This window comes from Pecten maximus, chromosome 12, assembly GCF_902652985.1.
Source record: "Pecten maximus chromosome 12, xPecMax1.1, whole genome shotgun sequence".
NCBI classification, from domain to species: Eukaryota; Metazoa; Mollusca; class Bivalvia; order Pectinida; family Pectinidae; genus Pecten; species Pecten maximus.
Genome location: NC_047026.1, coordinates 28,946,770 through 28,973,234, shown reverse-complemented (window position 1 = coordinate 28,973,234; position 26,465 = coordinate 28,946,770). Strand labels below are relative to the sequence as shown.

Below are 26,465 nucleotides of genomic sequence, written 5' to 3'. Positions count from 1 at the left end.
GCTACAACCAACTGACCTTCTCTCAAAATGGCAGTCTCAAAATGAACCTCATTTTGTTGTAACTTCTTGCATTTACTGGGTGTGAACTTGCTGGAACATGTTTAATTGATTTGTTCAACATTTCGAGATTTGATGTGTGGAGTCAGTGATGATGAATGCAGTGATGAAACATTCATTAGAGGTTTTTTGGGGAAATATAATTATTGATGATTTATTGCAACACATTAATTGAGGCTTTACAGAAATAAAATCCATGTGATGTTAAATGTCAGATTCCTTAACCTGTTTTTAAATTTCAATTTATCATGATTAATTCTAGTCCAACAAACACATCACATCTTTTCACTTTATGATAAAGACAGTGTCTTAAATTGGAATTGTAAAAATATTCCCACACACATCATAGCCTTAAAAAACACATTATTTTTAATTTAGAGAATTCTTTTCATCATTCTATGGGTTATTTGGTAAGATTGAATAGGTTGATTTTTTTCCCCATTGTTTAAATTGTTTATGATTTTATTAAAAGTTTACAGTAGAAAGGATATATTTTCATCAGAATTATTGGAAAAGAACAGAATGAGACAAAGTCTAATAATTATCATCTAAATTTATCCATCGTCATGCATCAGTAAACAATTTACTTTTTTGACTTCATCTCGGTAAGCAAGAAGCCCAGGGTTATGATATAGGACTACTGGCATGCTGGAATGAAGAGCTATCAAGTTTGTTCAAATGAATGACATTGACTTACTTTCAAGGTCACAGGGGTCAAAGTGTTAAGATTATAATTGACTTCTCAATAATCAAGAGGCCCTGAGGTTAATGATATTGGGCAAGTAGCATGTTAGGATGAAGGGATACAAAGTTTGTTGAAATTAATGACCTTGACTTATGTTTTAAGGCCACTGTAATGAGGGGTTAAATGTGTTAAAATGTTTAAACAACTTCTTTTTATTTACCTTCAATGACCTTAAAATGTTTAAACAACTTCTTTTTAATAACCTTCAATGACCTTAAAATGTTTAAACAACTTGTTTTCATTAACCTTCAATGACCTTAAAATGTTTAAACAACTTCTTTTAAATAACCTTCAATGACCTTGACATGTTTTAAGGTCACTGTAGTGAGGGGTCAAATGTGTTAAAATGTTTAAACAACTTCTTTTTAATAACAAAGAGGCCTTAAGGCCGAGGGACATGATATTGGGGCAGTAGCATATGGGGATGAAAGGCTGCAGAGTTTGTTGAAATGAATGACCTTTTTCTCTTTCCAAAGCCATAGAATCATGATATTAGTGAGATAGCATGCTGGAATAAATATCTACATGTTTATACAAATGAACAAACCTTGATCTACTATCAAGGTCACAGGGGTGAGATGTGTTAAGAAACAAAACGTGATCATATCGGAACTCAGGTGACTGATAAAGCCTGAGGGGCCTCTTGTTCATGATTTTATTCTGTGGTTTGAAATTGCAAAGATAAAACTCCTTGAAAACATGAAGCCTTAAATTAAAAATTACACCTATAAGCCTGATATTCTATGAAAGGTAAAAGATGTAAAGGTCTCCATCTTAAAAACATATTCAACCAACCAAAGTCCCAGCTGTGTCCAATAGACATAACTTTGACCAAAATAAAATGATGATGATGATGAAGTGTCATCAAAAAAGGGATTGGATTTCACTTTAATGTTAACCACGCTTTTATGGAGCAATTCCTCTAAGAATATATTTGATGAGTTACGGTAGATTCTTAGAGGAATTGCTCCATAAAAGCGTGCTTAACATAAAAGTGAAATCCAATCACTATATTTACACTTACATGACTTTCTATTATATTTTTTATGTAAATCAATCCCCATTTGTAAATGATATGGTAATCTTGTAAAAGTTGTTTACTGGTGGGAGGAATTACAACAGATAGAACACCCAATGATGACTCTTCACTTCAAATAGAAACTTTCTTATATGCAATGACAAATAGGATGAAAAGGTTTATCGCTGTGTAACTGAACTGCAATGGTTTTCTTTCGGTTCAGTACATAGCATAGCTATGGCAAATTACGGTACATGCACCATGAGAGGTTAATTTTTATATGGGTGTCTATTTCACTATCCGCCGGCAGAAGGTAGACTGACGATATATATAAAAGCTGGTTTCTGATAAATCAAGCGAATTTGATGAGTCCCAATCAGAAGAGGCCTTACATTAAAGCGATGTTTTATACAAAACAACAAAGTCCAGTAGTAAGGTTAATTGGATTTATTAATGAACCGAAACTAACTAACTATATTTTGGCATTCTTAGGGGCTACTCTGTAAAAACTAACATTCTGCCTGGGGTTTATAGTACCAGCACTTTTATAGTACCAGCACTATAGGTTAGCCCAGGAGGTCAGAAGTAGCACCTGGGGAGAGCCCGGCAGGTGTATCCATAAAAGTTAAATAATGAAAAAGAACATGATAGCTTAAATTAACCCTCAAAAATGAATTGGGGGATAAAAATTCAGCAAATATTGAATTTTAAAGGCCTAAATTAAAGAATTCCGTAAATATCAATAAGGCAGTCAAAAAGAACTTATGATAAAATTCATCTTACAGAGTAGCCCAATGGTGGTAAGTGACATGATATACAAAAACAATGTAATAGAGTATGCGTAAAACCAGCAGGAATACACAAACATACATACACTCATTCATAAAGAAACTGTTAAAGCAATCTCTGCCATGCAAGTACATATTTTCATAACCTTGTCTTAAAACAATCGATTATATGTATAACCATATACAATCATGTAACGATGAGCATATGACAGTTGTAACTGTACTGATACAAAAATAGAATCACTTCGCACCTAAAATTAAACTAAGCATTGCAATTAAATAAAACATGACAATAACTTGCATTGTCTGTGACTGACTAACACCACTGCTCACACCAATTATATGAGATGCAAAATGCTGTCAATAAAAAGATGACACCTGGCAGGTGTGTAAGCAAATATAACCAAACTCTCAGAGATTGACACCCGGGGGGAGCCCGGCAGGTGTGTAGCTAATATAACCACAATCTAAGAGATTGACACCCGGGGGGAGCCCGGCAGGTGTGTAGCTAATATAACCACAATCTAGGAGATTGACACCCGGGGGGGAGCCCGGCAGGTGTACATGTATAAACTAATATTATGACCACATTCTAAGAGATTGACACCCGGAGGGAACCCCGGCAGGTGTGTAAGCAAATATAACCACATTCTCAGAGATTGACACCCGGGGGGAGCCCGGCAGGTGTATAAGCTAATAGAAACACATTCTAAGAGATTAACACCCGGGGGGAGCCCGGCAGGTGTATAAGCTAATATAAACATATTCTAAAAAAAATTTTGACACCCGGGGGGAGCCCGGCAGGTGTAGATGTTAGCCTAAAATTTTAAATGTAGGAAGACCTGGGGAGAGCCCGGCAGGCATCCTGTATATACTTAATTATATAATAAATAAAACTTGGGAGGGTTGGCGGGTGTTGACGATCAAGCAGATGAACTATCTCTAGAGTCTGACTTATCCTCGCATCACAAAGATGGCTGACTGGATGCTTCCTGCTGACCATTGGTCAGTTAGGTCACGTGACTACTATAGCAGTTACTTCCTCTTGGCCTAATTAGCATATATTTCCCTTACGATCTACCTCCAATATACTAACCTATTTAATAACATGTTTAGACGATAAGAGGATGGACTTTTCACACTTGTATAAACTTAAATTAAATAAATTAAAATTTTATACAAAACAACAAAGTCCAGTAGTAAGGTTAATTGGATTTATTAATGAACCGAAACTAACTAACTATATTTTGGCATTCTTAGGGGCTACTCTGTAAAAACTAACATTCTGCCTGGGGTTTATAGTACCAGCACTTTTATAGTACCAGCACTATAGGTTAGCCCAGGAGGTCAGAAGTAGCACCTGGGGAGAGCCCGGCAGGTGTATCCATAAAAGTTAAATAATGAAAAAGAACATGATAGCTTAAATTAACCCTCAAAAATGAATTGGGGGATAAAAATTCAGCAAATATTGAATTTTAAAGGCCAAATCGATTGAAATGGTGACACAAGTTACCAAAAAAAGAGAGCCCCCATGACCGGAAAATGGTGCTAATCCTAAGAGATTCCCTGGCTTCATATCAATCTTCCATATAGAAACATTTTGGTTTCCGATAAAGGATGCGGCGGCAGCTACTTGCCGAATTTGTTTTACAGATATTCCGCATCAGCTATTCATCAATTTGTATTTTGGTTTATATATCTTAAAATAAATCTGTCAACACTATTCCGCAATACGTACCGAACCGTGCTGAAAGTGTGCCGTTTCACCCCTAGTGACAAATAGTTTTGTTTTTACGTGTGAAGTAACCAAAAAATAACACTAACACTTAGCGATATTAATAAAACATTTAAAAAAATATTCTTGTACTGTAGATCACTTTTCATGTCGGATTTATTTTCACTTTAATATGAGAGGAGAGTCTATTGTGCATTCAAATCCATTGCGATTATTTGTATAAAAATAACACTTTTGGATGGTAGCCAGCCTATCAGTAAGTGTACCGATATAGGAGTCTTGCAGAGCCCTTAATTGACACTAATATCTCATCATTCGCAAATTTTAAGTAATTTCTAGATCAGTGTTTACAAAATCATATGTTTGCGAATATTTGTTTGAAGTGTGATGCGGCTACAGACAACAAAGCTATAAAATAATGAAAAAGTAGACAAAAGATCAAACTTATATAAAACCTACAAATTGGTGGGTTCTATAGCTAAGCTCAATTTTTCTATGCTCTACTGATTGAATCTATCAAAACCTCCTATAGGTTTAATTGAGTGGTCAATTCCAATGTAATAGGACGGAGTGATGATAATTATCCTGTCTTGGGTTTGAATTAGTTGCCTCTCACTAATTAGCATAAGCACTACTACTATATAAAAGCAAAAGTTCTTTCTAGCGAGAGCTGCCAAGACACCTACATTCCTCTTTTTCATGCGACTAGAAACAAAATTTTCAAATTATTGAACAACATCATGAAGCAAGGATCCACTGTGGCAGGTGTGATGAAACAGATCAATACGTGGGTTATCCGCCTGTCTATAACACACAGGGGATCCAGTACAAAATTATTTATTCATTCGCCCATCAATACATCTATTGGGAATACATTGTACATATTCATATTACTATAGTCTAATCAACACAGAATTTCAAAATTTGAAATATTCTCATTAAGAATTTATAAGCTTCACACAAACCCTGATCACAGTTGGCTCGGTGTCGAACACTGAAGCCTTTAGAGAAAGGACGCAGATTTGTTCTGGAATATCACATTTTAACCTGGGTGTGTTAAAATTTGGCATTATTCTCAAACCCAGAAGAGACTTTCTTTTATTTATTTCTTTTTTGTTTTTTGTTTTTAAGAAAATGCTGCTTGTGATTGCTACCATGTAAGGTCACTTCCTGATCATATGTGAATGAAATTTGAAGCTAGCACTTTGAAATGAATGCTTGATTCTGAGGATTAGTTGTATTAATCTTTATTCTTAGGAGATCCATTGGAGCGGAAATGCAATCAAAAATTTTCAGAATTGATGTGGAAATTTTAACGAAGAATTATTAATCTCTTGTCATGTCAGATTGAATTGCGCAACCATGAATTATGTGTTAGTTTTGACCCCTCCTAGTATTAAACTATACCTCAACCTAAAAAAGGATATCAGCTTGCCCGAATTTCATCTATTTTTCCTGAGCTTAATTAAGGGAATTTTCCATAGGAATAAACTTATGACATCTTTTTGAAATGTGAAGGTCATTTTCAGACAGGGGCCTCAGTGGCCGAGTGGTTAAGGTGTTATGTGACCACCACTTTATCACTAGCCTTCCAACTCTGGGTTGCAAGTTCGAAACCCATGTGTGGCATTTGGCTGGTACCGACCGTAGGTCGGTGTTTTTTCTCTGGGTACTTGCTTTCCTCCACCTCCAAAACCTGGCATGTCCTTTAAAGACCCTGGCTGCTAGTTAATAGGACGTTAGAGAAAATAAACCTAAACTCATAAACTCATATTCAGCCTGTGTCTTGCCAAACAATTATCACATTTTGACTTGATTGGTTATTCTACATGGTTGCCAGGCAGCCTATTTTAACTTTTGGCACATTAAGTTTGTTTAGAACTGCTGTTTAATTCTCCAGGACATGTAGTGTAGAAATTATCTCGAAACATTATGGGTATCTTTAGTCTGCGTCAAATTTGTGCATGTCATATTTTGTGCTTCATGTCTTCTTCTTCCAATATTTTGCAATCCTTGAATAATTATCATCACACTATAGCTTCATAGGATATGACTTTTGGATGTTTACAGCAAACTTATACTACTACTCCTGATTACCTGATAGGCATTGTATTTCGTCTGTCGTCTGATAGGCATTGTATTCCGTCTGTCGTCTGATGTGCCCCTCTCATTAACTAATATCCCTCTTCAAACTTCTTCTCAAGTTCTACTTTTGGGATTCAGCTCAAACTTTCCTGAAATTATCCTGACATGATGTTTACCAAGTGTTGCTATTTTTTGGGTCATTCATGAGTTCATGACTGCCATCTTTTAAAATTTTTATCACATTCTGCTGATGCCATTAAACTGGAAATTGGTAGGAATGTTAGGGAAGGGAAGCTCAAAGTGTTGTTATTTTTCAGACTAGTCAAAACTTGAACTACTGCTACAACAGTAATCTGTGGGGCGATATATTGTGATGTAAATAGCACGGTTCAGTTCATAGTATATTTTTGTTCTCGCATCATGGTTATGATGCCCAATTGGTTTTCCGGATAAGTGTCGCCCACAACCAGCATGGCAGTGAACGTGCTTTCACCGAGTGACTGTTTAGATTTGAAAGAACCGCATGCTTCATTTAAATAAGATATTTGGCAACATTTTAGTTTTCGTGTAACAGGAAAAAAATGGTGTTTGATATATGTTATTGATTTTTTGTGAAGTAAATGTTCTGTGATATATATTGTATCATAAGACAAGTATCGCGATATGGATCGTATGGTGAGGGAAGCATATGGTTGCAGCACTAACTTCAACACTGCAGCTTCAGCTACCATTTGTAATATGATTGCACAATCATTATACAGTGGAACTTTGTTAACTCTACGTCGACGGGGCCACGAGAAAACTTTGAGTTATGTGAGTGGTCAAATTAAGCGAGTTGTCATTTTTGGTGCAAAGTTTGGCCAATATTTTTCAACATTATTTGATCAATATTACTGCACTCTGTCGCTCATCAGTTCAGTGTAAAGACTGGTCAATACATGTACATGTATATGTAATGTTTCTTTCTGTCACTTGTAGTTTAGTGTAGTTTTGCCGATTTAGTCACGATAGAGTTTCTTTCACTAAATCACTTCAATAACGATATAATTTAATGTCATGTTTGCAAAAGGGATAACGATAAAACAAAATTCAAACAAATAACAATTTATTAGCGTCATATAAAATAACCGTTTAAATTTAACACAGATTATATGTAAAATGTAACAGAACCATTGTTTCAGTCTTTTAAAGATTTAATAGGCAGCGTTGACTTTTTCATTTTTACACCTGTAAAAACATCAGCCGAGTACCAGTGTGTCAGAGATTAGTTCCGCTTCAGCGAGCGGATAGATGAGTAATGTTGACTGTAGTGCGTATTATTGTCGGTGACCTCATTGGGAAATTACCTGATGCAAGTATGCCGTACTTTTTATCACTGAGAATTGTTGTTATAAGATTCAACAGACAATTTATTAATTTATTAAACACTTATAATAGCATATAATAATTGGTAGGTTTGTAGTGCCGATACCTTCAGTATTACAAAACGTAAATTTGATGTTGAAAAAAATTTGCCGTTTTCCACCGATCGTTGTTAGACTAAAAACGATACTTCGAGTTATTGTATCATTTCAAGTAGGGTAGAGATTTTTTTGCTAGGATAAAAAGAGAATTCGGGCGGGACTGAGGAAGTACTTCGAGTTAAACGAGGTATTCAAGTTTTCCGACTTTGAGTTAACAAACGAAGTTCAACTGTAGTTTTCCTGAACACCAAATTTTAGACTCACTTCTTCTCAAGTTCCACCAGCTCAAATTTTCTTGAAATGGACTTAATTGGCCAAGTGTTGTTACTTTTTGCGTCTGTTCCAAATTCAAGATGGCCACCATGACAGCCATCTTCAAAACCATATTTTGAACTTTTTCTGAAGTTCCACCAGTGGGATTCAACTCAAACTTGTCTGAAATGATCCTGAGATGATGGCCCTGACCAAGTGCTGTTATTTTTTGGGTCGGTCAAAAATCCAAGATAGCTGCCATAGTTGCCATCTTTAAACTTCTACTCAAGTTTCACAAGTGGGATTTAGCTCTTTGAACTTTGCTAAAATAATTCTGAGATGGTTTTGCCTTATGTAGTTATTTTTGAGTCGGTCTGAAATGCGAAAGTCTGAAAAACACTTTTCAATATTCTTCTCAAATTCATCCAGTTGGTTTCAACTCAAACTTGCCTGAAATGATTTTGAAATGGTTCTGACTAAGTGTTTTTTAGGTTGCTGAGCAATCCAAGATGGCCACCATGGCCAACATACAGTATTGATCAATCCCAATTGTTGTCGGTACATTATACTGCTACTGCGTATTTATAATACATTCTAGTACGAGGGTCTGTTAAAGTCAGGTGACCATTAAGGCCTATGGGCCTCTTGTTACTATTCTGGTTTACAGATGGAATGGCGCGTTCTCATTTTAAGCACTGTTTCAAACAAAACAAAATAATCTCAGAACATGTAGCGATGTTAACATCATTCATTTGCTGTGGACATGAATATCAGCACACCAGACTAGATAAGAGAAGAATTGAGAGATGAATCAAGTTTACAATAGAACCAATGGAGAACATGTGATGGTGGGCGCTATGATCCCTCTGGGATCTCTGGTATTACATGTCCTCAGAGATATGCTCAATGGTGTGGTATCTTTGACCTATTGTGATCTGTGATGCTTCATGTCATTGTGTCTGATGTAGTCACTGTATCTGCCACATTTTCAACTGATATTCCTCCTCCTAATTGAATATACAGGTGTCCTTTTTATCGTAAACAAGTACTCCTACTCAGTGGTAAGCTTGATAGAATTGTTGGTGCGTGCCTCCATTATTTCCTCAACCTTCAGTAGGCCACTGGTCTACAGTACATACTAGATTCCCTAAGTACCACCCACCTGAGACTCAACTGTACTAGACTACTGTATTTATACACAAATAAGCCTTGATGCCTAAATTTTTTTTTATTTTTACAGAATATCAATTTGAAAATAGTAAGCTAAAAGTGGACGGTTCACAAATAAATCCTTCCCTCGCTTACAATTCTAAACTGTCACACAAGTGGAGTGGGATTTATTTAAGGATAAATATGTGACATTTATCAAGGCTCTACATTATCATTTTTCTCACTTTTCTGTTAACTTGCAGGACAAATAGATTCAAAAGCTATACTTGTCCGACAGCTAAATGCTTTTGTCTAAATTTTGAACCTTGCTGAAGAGTTGATAAAAACACAGACATAGTTGGTTATATTTCCATAAGATATTTAAGTGACTGAAATACATCACTAACAAAACAAAAATGTGTAAAATTCATCTTGTAGAGCTGGTGTAACCTAACTCTGCAGTCGACAGTATTCCATTTCATTGAAATGCTTTTACTAATGAAAACTTTTAATACAAATGCAATTGCGATAGAGAATTTATTCAAAATAACCTATGATTTTTACTAGCAAACGTTAATTAGTAACTTACTTCAGGGAAATCAATATCTGATATTTGTGTATCGTAGTTCAATCTCTTTAAAAACAAAAAAAAAACAGCGTAAGAGTTTAAGGAATGCATTTTGTTTATTTTTCATTTTTAAAAGTATCTTTCAGCTAAAATAAGTGAATGGTAAAATGTCCTTGTCCGACAAATATTTGTACTGGTAAGTTTGACAAACCTGAATAAAGAGCCCTGTGAAAAATGCTGACCTAAATCTATTCTGTTTTCCCAAAAGAATCACTTATTGGAATTACTGTACATTACAGAATTAATGGTGTTGGTGTGCAGGAGACCGTGACCATGACCCCACCCAGCCCCGGGGTGGAAGTTCATTCCCGTCTATAGGGCTCTATCAGCCCTTCCTTCAAATCCTATTGCTCAGAAAACTCCTAGCAGCCGTGATGGGAGCCGCCAATTCTAGTAGGAAAGATTCCTTCGATGCTCAGGGTGAAGGTAAGAAGACATTTAATGTGAACTATAACAAAACATGTGTGATATGAACCAATGTTGTTGGTTATAATATATGTACCCGAGAATTTCATTTTGTTACCTGATGGACATATTTGCGAATATTTTATGTACACATACAGTCAAACCTGTATTAAGCAGCTACCCAAGGGACTGACAGATATTGGCTGCTTAAGACAGGTGGCTGCTTAAACCAGGTTGGCCAGAAGCGGCCTGTTGCCCAATTCTTTTTTCAACAGTTTATTGAATTTTTTCATATTATAATGCACCTATTGATATTGATAACAATAAACCATGTACAGTGTAGTTTGAAATGAAAACCAACAAAGATGAAAGTTTTGATGAATTTGATAAAAAATACCTGGTTCATTATATAGTGTTTTCCAATCGGGCGGACCACAGACTGGCCGCTTATTCAGAGCTTAGTTAGAGCAGGTTTGACCGTATACTGAAATGTATATAAGCATTTATTGCAAGTGTTTACAAGGCATATACTATGGTTGTGTGACATTTAATACCCACAAACTATCCAATTGGGACATTGTACAACTGCAAAAGGTTATATTTTTTATAGTCCCATGAAACAATCATACAGTAGTTGCCGTACATGGGAAGATGAATGCTTGCTTCCATATAACTCAGATTGCGAACCTCATAGAGTTTACTTTGTTAGATAATTGTGTTCAAACCAAAATCGTCTAACGAAAGACTAGGGAACTCTGTAGCTGATTGGTTAAACTGCATTTTTGTCAGATTTAATTTTCTTTACCATTTATTAAAGATAAAGCAAATTTAGTTAAATATATATACACATGTACATTGTACAATAAAACCTTTATTAAAAAGTATATACATGTACCCATGTGTACATTAAAAATAATCAGTTTCATATCAATGATGACATTGCTATAAAAGGTTATTCTTATCGACCATAGTTTTGTCTACATTAACCGTATCTGTTTGCATATTGATGCATGTTGTCTTTGCGATGAACACTTTAACACACAGACATGTGAATTACAATCAATATTGTCAGGTTCCTGTGTGGGCTGCTGCAGGAGTCATAAAGGCCCTGTTTTATGTGTGTGGGCAGGAAAACAGTGAGGGACTTTGATCCCCATATATATAGGTTTGGCTGTAAGCTTGTGTGTGTACAAGTCCCTTTGTGCTACTTTGACTACATCCATTCAAACATGGCCAGGTTGATTCCCTTATGAAAATATTTAAAATAAAAATTGCTCAGGTCAGTGATGAGACCAGAATCATCAATATTCATATTGATATTTAGACTTCAAGATTTTCCTTCACTATCATGGTAGGGGAAGAATATAGACTTCTGATAAAGAAATTTGTGTTTCTTGGGATTGACAACTATGATGGCAGACACTATTCCTGTCTATTGGTCTTTACAACATCACGTCAGAATGGTAGTGTGACAAGTCTGAATTGTTAAAGATTCACGCAACCATATTTTAAAATTGGATTATTGGATTATCCTAAAGGCGGTGGTACAACGTAAAGTAAAATAACCAGAGAGAAGCAGGTGATATTTCTTAGTGGAGCTCAGGACTAGGTTATCCGTCAGGATTAGTTCAATTGGATTGTCTGGAGTTCAATGTTGGTGGTATTTTAGATTCTGGTCTGTCCCTGCAATTTCTTTTTTAGCTCGTGATGTTATGCCATACCGTGATGTCCAGTGTCCGGAGTCCGGCGTCCAGTGTCCAGCGTCCAACCGTCAACAATTGACTTCTTCTTAACCGCTGATCACAATTTAACCAAATTTGGTAGGAAGCATCACCATGTGACTGGGATTCAAATTTATACAAATAATGGGGCTGACCCCTAACCATATATATCAAACACAATCATGTTGAGTCTTGACTTCGTTTCTGAGTTACTGATCATGAGTATATCTTTTAAGCAGTTGACATCACCATCCAATAATCATTCACATAGCATTGTTAGACATCAACAAATAAAGCTATTAAATATAATGGAACATGGGCATTATTTTGAAGTTTGTTCTAATAAACCAGGTGAGTAATACAGGCCCTCTGGGCCTCTTTTTTGTCTTACAGTGATCCTTTGACAAATTCTGCTCATAAGTAAAGTATGTATTCTACAAAGGGATAGGCATTTAAACCGGGGTAATATTGTTGTCTTTGAGACATATAAAAGCAATAAATGTAGTGTGACTGGGTTAGGTGACTGGGTTAGGTGACTACAAGGGTTAGGTGACTACAAGGGTTAGGTGACTACAAGGGTTAGGTGACTGGGTTAGGTGACTACAAGGGTTAGATGACTACAAGGGTTAGATGACTACAAGGGTTAGGTGACTACAAGGGTTAGGTGACTACAAGGGTTAGATGACTACAAGGGTTAGGTGACTACAAGGGTTAGGTGACTACAAGGGTTAGGTGACTACAAGGGTTAGATGACTACAAGGGTTAGGTGACTATAAGGGTTAGGTGACTACAAGGGTTAGATGACTACAAGGGTTAGGTGACTACAAGGGTTAGGTGACTACAAGGGTTAGATGACTACAAGGGTTAGGTGACTATAAGGGTTAGGTGACTACAAGGGTTAGGTGACTACAAGGGTTAGGTGACTACAAGGGTTAGGTGACTACAAGGGTTAGGTGACTACAAGGGTTAGGTGACTACAAGGGTTAGATGACTACAAGGGCTAGGTGACTATAAGGGTTAGATGACAACAAGGGTTAGGTGACAACAAGGGTTAGGTGACTACAGGGGTTAGGTGACTACAAGGGTTAGGTGACTACAAGGGTTAGGTGACTACAAGGGTTAGGTGACTGGGTTAGATGACTGGGTTAGATGACTACAAGGGTTAGGTGACTACAAGGGTTAGGTGACTACAAGGGTTAGGTGACTGGGTTATGTGACTACAAGGGTTAAATGACTACAAGGGTAAGGTGACTACAAGGGTTAGATGACTACAAGGGTTAGGTGACTACAAGGGTAAGGTGACTACAAGGGTTAGGTGACTGCAAGGGTTAGGTGACTACAAGGGTTAGATGACTACAAGGGTTAGATGACTACAAGGGTTAGGTGACTACAAGGGTTAGGTGACTGGGTTAGGTGACTGGGTTAGGTGACTGGGTTAGGTGACAACAAGGGTTAGGTGACTACAAGGGTAAGGTGACTACAAGGGTAAGGTGACTACAAGGGTTAGGTGACTGCAAGGGTTAGGTGACTACAAGGGTTAGATGACTACAAGGGTTAGATGACTACAAGGGTTAGGTGACTACAAGGGTTAGGTGACTGGGTTAGGTGACTGGGTTAGGTGACTGGGTTAGGTGACAACAAGGGTTAGGTGACTACAGGGGTTAGGTGACTACAAGGGTTAGGTGATTACAAGGGTTAGGTGACTACAAGGGTTAGATGACTGGGTTAGGTGACTACAAGGGTTAGGTGACTACAGGGGTTAGGTGACTACAAGGGTTAGGTGACTACAAGGGTTAGGTGACTACAAGGGTTAGATGACTGGGTTAGGTGACTACAAGGGTTAGGTGACTACAAGGGTTAGATGACTGGGTTAGGTGACTGGGTTAGGTGACTACAAGGGTTAGGTGACTACAAGGGTTAGGTGACTACAAGGGTTAGGTGACTGGGTTAGGTGACTGGGTTAGGTGACTGGGTTAGGTGACTACAGGGGTTAGGTGACTACAAGGGTTAGGTGATTACAAGGGTTAGATGACTACAAGGGTTAGGTGACTACAAGGGTTAGGTGACTACAAGGGTTAGGTGACTGGGTTAGGTGACAACAAGGGTTAGATGACTACAAGGGTTAGGTGACTGGGTTAGGTGACTGGGTTAGGTGACTACAGGGGTTAGGTGACTACAAGGGTTAGGTGACTGGGTTAGGTGACTACAAGGGTTAGGTGACTACAAGGGTTAGGTGACTACAAGGGTTGGGTGACTACAAGGGTTAGGTGACTACAAGGGTTAGGTGACTACAAGGGTTAGGTGACTACAAGGGTTAGGTGACTGGATTAGGTGACTACAAGGGTTAGGTGACTACAAGGGTTAGGTGACTGGGTTAGGTGACTACAAGGGTTAGATGACTGGGTTAGGTGACTACAAGGGTTAGGTGACTACAAGGGTTAGGTGACTACAAGGGTTAGATGACTACACGGGTTAGGTGACTACAAGGGTTAGGTGACTACAAGGGTTATGTGACTACAAGGGTTAGATGACTACAAGGGTTAGATGACTACAATGGTTAGATGACTACAAGGGTTAGATGACTACAAGGGTTAGATGACTACAATGGTTAGATGACTACAAGGGTTAGGTGACTACAAGGGTTAGGTGACTACAAGGGTTAGGTGACTACAAGGGTTAGGTGACTACAAGGGTTAGGTGACTGGGTTAGGTGACTACAAGGGTTAGGTGACTACAGGGGTTAGGTGACTACAAGGGTTAGGTGACTACAAGGGTTAGGTGACTACAGGGGTTAGGTGACTGGGTTAGGTGACTACAAGGGTTAGGTGACTACAGGGGTTAGGTGACTACAAGGGTTAGGTGACTACAAGGGTTAGGTGACTACAAGGGTTAGGTGACTACAAGGGTTAGGTGACTACAGGGGTTAGGTGACTACAAGGGTTAGGTGACTACAAGGGTTAGGTGACTACAAGGGTTAGGTGACTGGGTTAGGTGACTACAAGGGTTAGGTGACTACAAGGGTTAGGTGACTGGGTTAGGTGACTACAAGGGTTAGGTGACTGGGTTAGGTGACTACAAGGGTTAGATGACTACAAGGGTTAGGTGACTACAAGGGTTAGATGACTACAAGGGTTAGATGACTACAAGGGTTAGATGACTACAAGGGTTAGGTGACTACAAGGGTTAGGTGACTGGGTTAGGTGACTGGGTTAGGTGACTACAAGGGTAAGGTGACTGGGTTAGGTGACTGGGTTAGGTGACTACAAGGGTTAGGTGACTACAAGGGTAAGGTGACTGGGTTAGATGACTACAAGGGTTAGGTGACTACAAGGGTTAGGTGACTACAAGGGTTAGGTGACTGGGTTAGGTGACTGGGTTAGGTGACTACAGGGGTTAGGTGACTACAAGGGTTAGATGACTACAAGGGTTAGGTGACTACAAGGGTTAGATGACTACAAGGGTTAGGTGACAACAAGGGTTAGGTGACTACAGGGGTTAGGTGACTACAAGGGTTAGGTGACTACAAGGGTTAGATGACTACAAGGGTTAGATGACTACAAGGGTTAGGTGACTACAAGGGTTAGATGACTACAAGGGTTAGATGACTACAAGGGTTAGATGACTACAAGGGTTAGATGACTACAAGGGTTAGGTGACTACAAGGGTTAGATGACTACAAGGGTTAGATGACTACAAGGGTTAGATGACTACAAGGGTTATGTGACTACAAGGGTTAGGTGACTACAAGGGTTAGATGACTACAAGGGTTAGATGACTACAAGGGTTATGTGACTACAAGGGTTATATGACTACAAGGGTTAGATGACTACAAGGGTTAGATGACTACAAGGGTTAGATGACTACAAGGGTTATGTGACTACAAGGGTTAGATGACTACAAGGGTTAGGTGACTACAAGGGTTAGATGACTACAAGGGTTAGATGACTACAAGGGTTAGATGACTACAAGAGTTAGGTGACTACAAGGGTTATGTGACTACAAGGGTTAGATGACTACAAGGGTTAGGTGACTACAAGGGTTAGGTGACTACAAGGGTTAGGTGACTACAAGGGTTAGGTGACTACAAGGGTTAGGTGACTGCAAGGGTTAGGTGACTGGGTTATGTGACTGCAAGGGTTAGGTGACCCAGGGTAACAGAATAGGTCAGGTAACTGGTGTTAAGAGACTGTGCTCTGTTACTGGATAAGATCTTGGTTAAGATAAGGTAAGTGAGGTTAGGAGACTGGGTAAGGTGACCGTAAGGTTAGGTGACTGTAAGGTTAGGTGCCTGGGTTATGTGACTTGGCTAGGTGACTACAAGGGTTAGATGACTTGGTTAGGTGACTTTGTTAGATGACTTGGTTAGGTGACTTTGTTAGATGACTTGGTTAGGTGACTTTGTTAGATGACTTGGTTAGGTGACTTTGTTAGATGACTTGGTTAGGTGACTTGGTTAGATGACTTGTTTAGGTGACTTGTTTAGATGACTTGGTTAGGTGACTTGGTTAGGTGACTGGATTAGGTAACTTTATTAGGTTACTGCAAGGGTTAGATGGCTGGGTTAGGTTATTTCGTTTGGTGACTTGGACAAGTATTATGGGTGAGGAGATTGCATGGGTTAGGTGACTGGGTTAGGTGACTGCAAGGGTTAGATGATTGGGTTAGGTGACTGGGTTTGGTGAGTAAGTTAGGTGACTTGTTTAGGTGACTTGGTTAGGTGACTTGGTTAGGTGACTGCAATGGTTATATGACTTGGTTAGGTGACTGTGAGGTTAGGTGACTTGGTTAGATGACTTGGTTAGGTGAGTAAATTAGGTGACTTGGTTAGATGACTTGTTTAGGCGACTTGGTTAGGTGACTTGGTTAGGTGACTTGGTTAGGTGACTTGGTTAGGTGACTTGTTTAGGTGACTTGGTTAGGTAACTTTATTAGGTTACTGCAAGGGTTAGATGGCTTGATTAGGTTATTTCGTTTGGTGACTTGGACAAGTATTATGGGTGAGGAGATTGCATGGGTTAGGTTAGCCCGAGTTTTCTCTGGCCCTGTCACCATGTCTGGTGTAGGGCCAGAGCGCACTACTATATGAAAACGTGGAATTATCCGACACCGTTTGGTGTCGCTAAGAATTTGATGCAAAAACAATAAAATCGGGTGTGACATAACACCTACCTTACATATATGGATAAATGAGATATTTATGTACCCCAAAACACCCATTTAGTCTCATCTAGGTGTTTTTTCCGTCCGTATAGACCCTCACTTTACACTAGTCAAAATTTCATACTTGACTCGACGCCATATTGCTAACTATGTAGGTCGCGGTTCGCCTAATTACCCTAATCTGTGCGCGATGGAGCGAAAAGAAAAAAAATACAACATTTATTTTTATATATTTTACCGCTTATAATTTATAAATAATGATTTTTTTTGATGGAATATAACATCTTTTGGGAAATAATCAACTTAGTTTTCATAATTTAAACTTTGTAAGAAGAAAAACACAATAAATGATATGTGGTCTTATCGGTCCATTGCGTTCCGATTTGGGTGGTTAGTCGTACTGTCACTTACAAAATGGCGGGTCAACAGTATGAAATTTTGACTAGCGTAAAGCGAGGGCCTGTACGGACGGAATAAAACGCCTAGATGGGACTAAATGGGTGTTTTGGGGTACATAAATATCTCATTTATCCATATATGTAAGGTAGGTGTTATGTCACACCCGATTTTATTGTTTTTGCATCAAATTCTTAGCGACACCAAACGGTGTCGGATAATTCCACGTTTTCATATAGTAGTGCGCTCTGGCCCTACACCAGACATGGTGACAGGGCCAGAGAAAACTCGGGCTAGGGTTAGGTGACTGAGTTAGGTGACTGGGTTAGGTGACTGTAATGTTCAGTGACTGGTTTAGGTGACTGTAAGGTTCAGTGACTGGTTTAGGTGACTGGGTTAGGTGACTTTATTAGGTTACTGCAAGGGTTAGATGACTGGGTAAGGTTATTTCGTTTGGTGACTTGGACAAGTATTATGGGTGAGGAGATTGCATGGGTTAGGTGACTGAGTTAGATGACTGGGTTAGGTGACTGTAAGGTTCAGTGACTGGTTTAGGTGACTGGGTTAGGTGACTGGGTTAGGTGACTTCAAGGGTTAGGTGATTGTGTTAGGTGACTGGTTTAGATTAGGTAGCAGGGGTTAGGAGACTCCGGGTTAGGTTAGGTTACTGGGGTTAGTAGACAGGGTTAGGTGACCGAGTTACTATGACTAGACATTACAGTGAGGTCAGTCATACAGATGACCCAGATACCGTGACTGTAGACATTACAGTGAGGTCAGTCATACAGATGACCCAGATACTTTGACTGTAGACATAACAGTGAGGTCAGTCATACAGATGACCCAGATACTGTGACTGTAGACATTACAGTGATGTCAGTCATACAGATGACCGAGATACTGTGACTGTAGACATTACAGTGAGGTCAGTCATACAGATGACCCAGATCCTGTGACTGTAGACATTACAGTGAGGTCAGTCATACAGATGACCGAGATACTGTGACTGTAGACATTACAGTGAGGTCAGTCATACAGATGACCGAGTTACTGTGACTGTAGACATTACAGTGAGGTCAGTCATACAGATGACCGAGATACTGTGACTGTAGACATTACAGTGAGGTCAGTCATACAGATGACCCAGATACTGTGACTAGACATTAGTGAGGTCAGTCATACAGATGACCCAGATACTGTGACTGTAGACATTACAATAGGGTCAGTCATACAGATGGCCCAGATACCGTGACTGTAGACATTACAGTGAGGTCAGTCATACAGATGACCCAGATACTGTGACTAGACATTAGTGAGGTCAGTCATACAGATGACCGAGATACTGTGACTGTAGACCTTTCAGTGAGGTCAGTCATACAGATGGCCCAGATACTGTGACTAGACATTACAGTGAGGTCAGTCATACAGATGACCGAGATACTGTGACTGTAGACATTACAGTGGGGTCAGTCATACAGATGACCGAGATACTGTGACTGTAGACATTACAGTGAGGTCAGTCATACAGATGACCGAGATACTATGACTAGACATTACAGTGGGGTCAGTCATACAGATGACCCAGATACTGTGACTGTAGACATTACAGTGAGGTCAGTCATACAGATGACCGAGATACTATGACTAGACATTACAGTGGGGTCAGTCATACAGATGACCCAGATACTGTGACTGTAGACATTACAGTGAGGTCAGTCATACAGATGACCCAGATACTATGACTGTAGACATTACAGTGAGGTCAGTCATACAGATGACCCAGATACTGTGACTGTAGACATTACAGTGGGGTCAGTCATACAGATGACCCAGATACTGTGACTGAAGACATTACAGTGAGGTCAGTCATACAGATGATCCAGATACTGTGACTGTAGACATTACAGTGATGTCAGTCATACAGATGATCCAGATACTATGACTGTAGACATTACAGTGAGGTCAGTCATACAGATGACCGAGATACTATGACTAGACATTACAGTGAGGTCAGTCATACAGATGACGGAGATACTGTGACTGTAGACATTACAGTGAGGTCAGTCATACAGATGACCGAGATACTGTGACTGTAGACATTACAGTGGGGTCAGTCATACAGATGACTGAGATACTGTGACTGTAGACATTACAGTGAGGTCAGTCATACAGATGACCCAGATACTATGACTGTAGACATTGCAGTGAGGTCAGTCATACAGATGACACAGATACTGTGACTGTAGACATTACAGTGAGGTCAGTCATACAGATGACCAAGATACTGTGACTGTAGACATTACCGTGAGGTCAGTCATACAGATGACCGAGATACTGTGACTGTAGACATTACAGTGAGGTCAGTCATACAGATGACAGAGATACTGTGACTGTAGACATTACAGTGAGGTCAGTCATACAGATGACCCAGATACTGTGACTGTAGACATTACAGTGAGGTCAGTCATACAGATGACCCAGATACTGTGACTGTAGACATTACAGTGAGGTCAGTCATACAGATGACCGAGATACTGTGACTGTAGACATTACAGTGAGGTCAGTCATACAGATGACCCAGATACTGTGACTGTAGTCATTACAGTGAGGTCAGTCATACAGATGACCGAGATACTGTGACTGTAGACATTACAGTGAGGTCAGTCATACAGGTGACCGAGATACCGTGACTGTAGACATTACAGTGAGGTCAGTCATTATGTAACATTTGGTGACACAGAAGCTGTGGCTGTTAATTGAAGGTTTGATATAGTAAACGTCAGTTTGGCTATATCATGTTATATTTCTGCTGTCTAGACAGGCTGCACTATAAGTAGCATTTTACACATACAAGATTCTTTTTAGGATATTTTCCATTACACAGTCATGGATTGTGATATCTGCTGGAATAAAATGTTCATTCTTAGTTGATCTGAGATAGAGAAATTATTGCAGCATAGAGATAAGAGTTGGCATGTAGAAAGCTATATTTTTGATGTTAGGTTAAAGGGTTGGTATTTATTCAGTGTTACATGCTAGAAATCAATGTTTATTATTTGGATTCTGCGCTCTCCTGATACATCTTCCTGAGGAGACACTTAACGAAACAGTGTTTGGTACATTAAACACAGGAAATAGAACACAGCACTACCAACATTATGTCTGAGGCCACAATTTTTAACGACGTTGGTCAAACCTGTTGTTTGTAATCACGTAATTTGTTTAGCCTGTGTTTTCCATAAGCTTTTTGATGCTGATTTTTATATATATTCTGTAATAGAGAATGTGGTGAGGTAGATGATAACCAGCTTAGTTGAGAGATGAAACATGCTGAATATTCATTTCTGTCTGGTATCAATTAAAATTTACCTCAGTCAGTTATCAAATGCATAACCAGTGAGTAAGATTTACGTAAATCCTAACCTGAACAAGACATCTAAAAATGTAAAACATAATTTTTAAATTGGTAAAGATTGCTATATAAAAGGTTATTTAACACAACCAATAAAGTTATAGCTGATGACTTTTCTATAACAGGTCTGTTATCTTGGTGACTTTTCTATAACAGGTCTGTTATCTTAGTGACTTTTCTATAACAGGTCTGTTATCTTGGTGACTTTTCTATAACAGGTCTGTTATCTTTGGTTACTTTTCCATAACAGGTCTGTTATCTTTGGTGACTTTTCAGTAACAGGTCTGTTATCTTGGTGACTTTTCCATAACAGGTCTGTTATCTTTGGTAACTTTTCCATAACAGGTCTGTTATCTTTGGTGACTTTTCTATAACAGGTCTGTTATCTTTGGTGACTTTTCTATAACAGGTCTGTTATCTTTGGTGACTTTTCCATAACAGGTCTGTTATCTTTGGTGACTTTTCCATAACAGGTCTGTTATCTTTGGTGACTTTTCTATAACAGGTCTGTTATCTTTGGTGACTTTTCCATAACATGTCTGTTATCTTGGTGACTTTTCCATAACATGTCTGTTATCTTTGGTTACTTTTCTATAACAGGTCTGTTATCTTTGGTGACTTTTCTATTACAGGTCTGTTATCTTTGGTGACTTTTCTATAACAGGTCTGTTATCTTGGTGACTTTTCTATAACATGTCTGTTATCTTGGTGACTTTTCCATAACAGGTCTGTTATCTTGGTGACTTTTCTATAACAGGTCTGTTATCTTGGTGACTTTTCTATAACAGGTCTGTTATCTTTGGTGACTTTTCCATAACAGGTCTGTTATCTTTGGTTACTTTTCTATAACAGGTCTGTTATCTTAGTGACTTTTCCATAACAGGTCTGTTATCTTTTGTGACTTTTCCATAACATGTCTGTTATTTTGGTGACTTTTCTATAACAGGTCTGTTATCTTGGTGACTTTTCTATAACATGTCTGTTACCTTCCTCTGACTTAATTGACCAGTATAACATATGTGTACACTGAGACGGTATATTGTATGAGATGGTGTACTACGCTGGTGCCATTGGTTACAATATATCTATGCCCCTAGCAGACATTCTGGGTCCTCTAGTTAGAAAGTCCGAACATCATATGATATATTCTAAAGATTTTGCAGAAAATATGTCCACAGTCCTAAACCAGGAGGATTCATCTCGCATGATGATATACTAGTTTAGCTATTTACAAACACGCCCATTGAAAAAGCCCTTGACATCATCTGTGACCGCTATCAGAACAAATAAGCCAGGTGTAAGAACACCAGTCTTCAGATACAAGATGTCATGGCGCTACAACAATCTATGTTGATCACCACATATTTCACTTTCTGCAATACTATACCAACAACACTTCAGGCAAATAAGGCAAATTCTTGAAAATTCTTCTTCTCCTTCTTTAGGGAATAAGGCAAATTCTTGAAAATTGTTTTTCTCCTTCTTTAGGAAATAAGGCAAATTCTTGAAAATCCTTATTCTCCTTCTTTAGAAAATAAGGCAAATTCTTGAAAAGCCTTCTTCTCCTTCTTTAGGAAATAAGGAAAATTCTTGAAAATCGTTTTTCTCCTTCTTTAGGAAATAAAGCAAATTCTTGAAAATCGTTCTTCTTCTCCTTTAGGAAACAAGGCAAATTCTTGAAAATCCTTCTTCTCCTTCTTTAGGAAATAAGGCAAATTCTTGAAAATCGTTTTTCTCCTTCTTTAGGAAATAAGGCAAATTCTTGAAAATCCTTCTTCTCCTTCTTTAGGAAATAAGGCAAATTCTTGAAAAGCCTTCTTCTCCTTTAGGAAATAAGGCAAATTCTTGAAAATCCTTCTTTTCCTTCTTTAGGAAATAAGGCAAATTCTTGAAAATCCTTCTTCTCTTTCTTTAGGAATGATAGGTTTGGGTCCACATTTGCTTTAAACCATTGTAGTGAGATATAGTTAAGTAAAATAGGAAAGTATTTAAATGACTTATATGAGAGTATTTCACCATGATTACTGAAATATCGAGGTAAGCGAAGCAGGCCCTCTTGGACTCTTGTTTTTTTTATCTGATTCTTAATTGCCAATGTCATTTCAGATAAATGTGTCTTCAAGATTATTTATGTAAAGGCTCTTATTTCTTTTTGTAATTTCTTTCAGACATATAAGGCCTCCTTTGTTAAGCTAAAATGTTAATACTTACAGTTTATAAAAGTAATCATAAAAAAAGTCAAGCGAGCATAAAATGTACCTAGATTATCCTATTTCTGTATCATATTTGCTTGTTAACTTAATTTCCTAAAGCCAAGCAGCAATAGATTAATCTCTCCCATAGCCACAATGCCACCCATGGCTTACTTCACATTTACCTTAGTGATATTGTCAGCAGTATGTGACCCATATCTGTTGCTTGTCATGTACTCTAGCAACTTTCTTTATAAAACACTTTCAATTGCAAGATGCAAAGAGTTGAAATTAATGTAGAATTGTTAAAAACAAATTAAAATACCACTTATGTCATTGGAAATGGTTTAAAGATTGTGACAGTTAATCCAAGGAAATTGTAATGAACCAATCATGCTATCACTAGAGTGCAGCTCTTTGGAGCGATGAGACTTAACAACACAATTTGGAATCTTCAGGGTGATCGACTCAGTTCTGCTCTAATCAGTTTTGTTACAATTTAGTTATAGAATTTCATTTGCTAACTTGAGGTATTAATTAAGAGAATGAAAGCACCATGTGATTAACAGCACAGTAACAGACTATTTCTCGACATCTCTACCTGTAGGGTGTCAGCAAAAAGGAGATTAACACATCGGCATACCGTATTCATGCTGTTATCAACCCAGGGTGTGATACTGTATTAATGCTGTTATCAACCCAGGGTGTGATACCCTATTTATGCAGTTATTGCAGTTATAGGTCAAGGAATCGAGTCAACACAAAAAAATGCTCATACAGTATTGGTCTTGATATTTGGCCTATAGCATGCTTGGGTGAAGGGCTATCACTATTGATGAAATAAATGACCCTGGCCTTCATTCAAGGTCACAGGGATCAAATATGCTAAAATATTTAAAATATCTTCTTTTCTTGAACCAACACACTTAGAAACCTGATATATGGCTTGTAGCATGTGTGGGTGAATGCCATTGATCTCAAATTCAAGGTCATGGGAATCCAATCTGCTAAAATATATAAAAATTTGGGTGACCGTTAAGGTCGATAGGTCCTTTTTTACTGTCATAATTGTAACTAAGCAGATATTGACAATTGTTTTCTGCCAACTCATTATTATATTTATCTACTGATTTTCAACATATTTAAGGTAAAAGAAGACCATGCAGTAAGCCAAAGGTCCTGGGTTCAATCCCTAGCAGAGGGGGGTGATTTACATTTAATTAATCATGTTAGATTGGTCCCCATGTTGGGACCCAGGAGTAATACTCAGCCTTGCTCCACAGGCATCGCTGTTACCTTAGGAAACACTCGAAGATGAGTTCTTTGCTGGAGGAGGAGTATGTAACTCTGGTAAATACTATAGCCACAATTTATCACTTGGCTACAGAGATCTTCTATTTAGTTCGATCAGTGGAGTGTAATAAGCTAGAGGTCCCATAGTTATAATCCCTTGTGGAGGCAGTGATTTGAATCAAATTAATAAGACTTCATTCCTTTGGTGCTGATTTCATCTCAACCATTGATTTTGTTATGAAGTTTGAACCTTACAGATGTCCATTATATATGTATGTCCAAAAATATGGTGAACAGTGTAGACAGGATTCAGACAGTTTGGACATGACTATATGTACTTCACCCTGTCATACTGTCCGATAATAATAACGCAATGACTTGTGGGAATGTTCATCTGATCAATATCTCCTAGGTTTCATTATTTTGTTATATCTAGAATTGTAAGACACTTTATTCGTCGTTTCAATACGTTTCTCTAAAAATAGAAACCAATCAACACATTCACCTTTCAGAGTAAGAACTCCTCAGGATTAGAGGAGAAATATTAAAAAGTACATTTATAATAATACGGCTATGCCCATGAGGATGTGCAGATTATGTTATAAACATATAGAGCTGGACTGACAGGTCTTTAATGTTTTAAATGAGTATAACCTAATATGGCAATGTATTTGTGATGACAGCCCAGGTGTGTTTAGCATGTAATTTGTGCGTCAAAAAGCTTAACAGAGTATCAGAATTTAACAAAGTCTTGGTATAACAATTGTCCACATGTGCTGAATTGCCTGATTGCAGGGTTTCCACCACCTGTTTTAGTTGATAGGAAGACATCTCTGTCAGACAAAAGGACAACAATGATATTCTGCTGAAATGATCAAAACCTGTTGATATTAAATTTCTGAAACATGTTTTTGAGATCACTTAATTGATGCCACTGTTCTTGATAAGCGGTTTCTATAAAGCATAAGTTACCTTCAATCTGATTGGCTAAAATTCCAATAGGAAAATGTGAGGGAACCAATCAAAAAGCCTCTATTGAAAAAAAAAGATTTTTCACTGAGCTGGCCCATGGGTGATAAATGTAGTGTAGCATAGTGCAATTCAGGTTGGGTATCTCTCAATGCAATATAAGTTAACAGAAAAAAGCCAAAAAAACCAAAAAAAAAAGAAAATTTATTTTTTTTGAATTGCAATCATTTTTTTCCAATTAAGATATGATCAAAATTCTATTTTTTGTCTGTTTCAAGTTAATGTGACTCAGTATTTGGTATCATCAGTAAAATCATGGTATACAGATCTATATATATCCTTTGTGATCAGTGTTGATGAGAATTTTCAGTTGGTGATATCTGAGAACTGTTGGGGATTGCTTGAAGCCTTTCACTAATTGTTGTGTGTAATGAATGTATGGACAACTTAACATAGTTACCTCCTATTTTGTCAGAATTACAATTGATTTTCCTTTGTTTTAATTCAAGTTTTTTTGGAAATTATGTTAAATGAAATGAATGTTATTTCAAAAATATTTGTAGAAGAAAGCTGTGATTTATTTGGTTAGACTAGCTGTGTTCTCTGGGTTCCATTAGGTCATATCAGTATATCTGAAGCTGGCGTCGGAGCTGATGATCCCAAGGGCTACACTCTGACATGAAACATTGCAATTGTCCTTTCCAAGTAGGGAGATCAATGCAATGACATTGAATTGATCCTTCACAGAAAAACAGGATTACCCAGGAATGCACACTTTAGCAGTCACCAAACTCGTGCAAGTTATAGGACTGTTCAGACTGTTGGGTCATTTTCTCATCAGGTATACCCATTTAATGTTACGATTGGCCAAGTTGAGTACTCTTATCTGTAAGATTCAGAAGCTCATTTGCACCATTCATTAATGGCCAAAGTAATTGTCTGATTATCAACAGGGATTTATGTTTTATGTTAAGTCATAAAACAGCAATAACTAGGT

The 26,465-nt window shown here is 38.1% G+C and overlaps 1 protein-coding gene across 3 annotated transcripts in view; it reads left to right on the top strand.

Annotated features, from left to right (window-relative positions):
• LOC117339516 (serine/threonine-protein kinase 32B-like) overlaps window positions 1-26,465 on the top strand; it is a 155,268-nt gene that overhangs the window by 39,400 nt on the left and 89,403 nt on the right. For all 3 annotated transcript variants that reach the window (XM_033901164.1, XM_033901166.1, XM_033901165.1), the window contains exon 2: window positions 10,160-10,346. In XM_033901164.1, coding sequence (XP_033757055.1) covers window positions 10,295-10,346 — 52 coding nt within the window. In that variant the 5' untranslated portion in view covers window positions 10,160-10,294. The remainder of the gene's footprint in view (window positions 1-10,159; window positions 10,347-26,465) is intronic.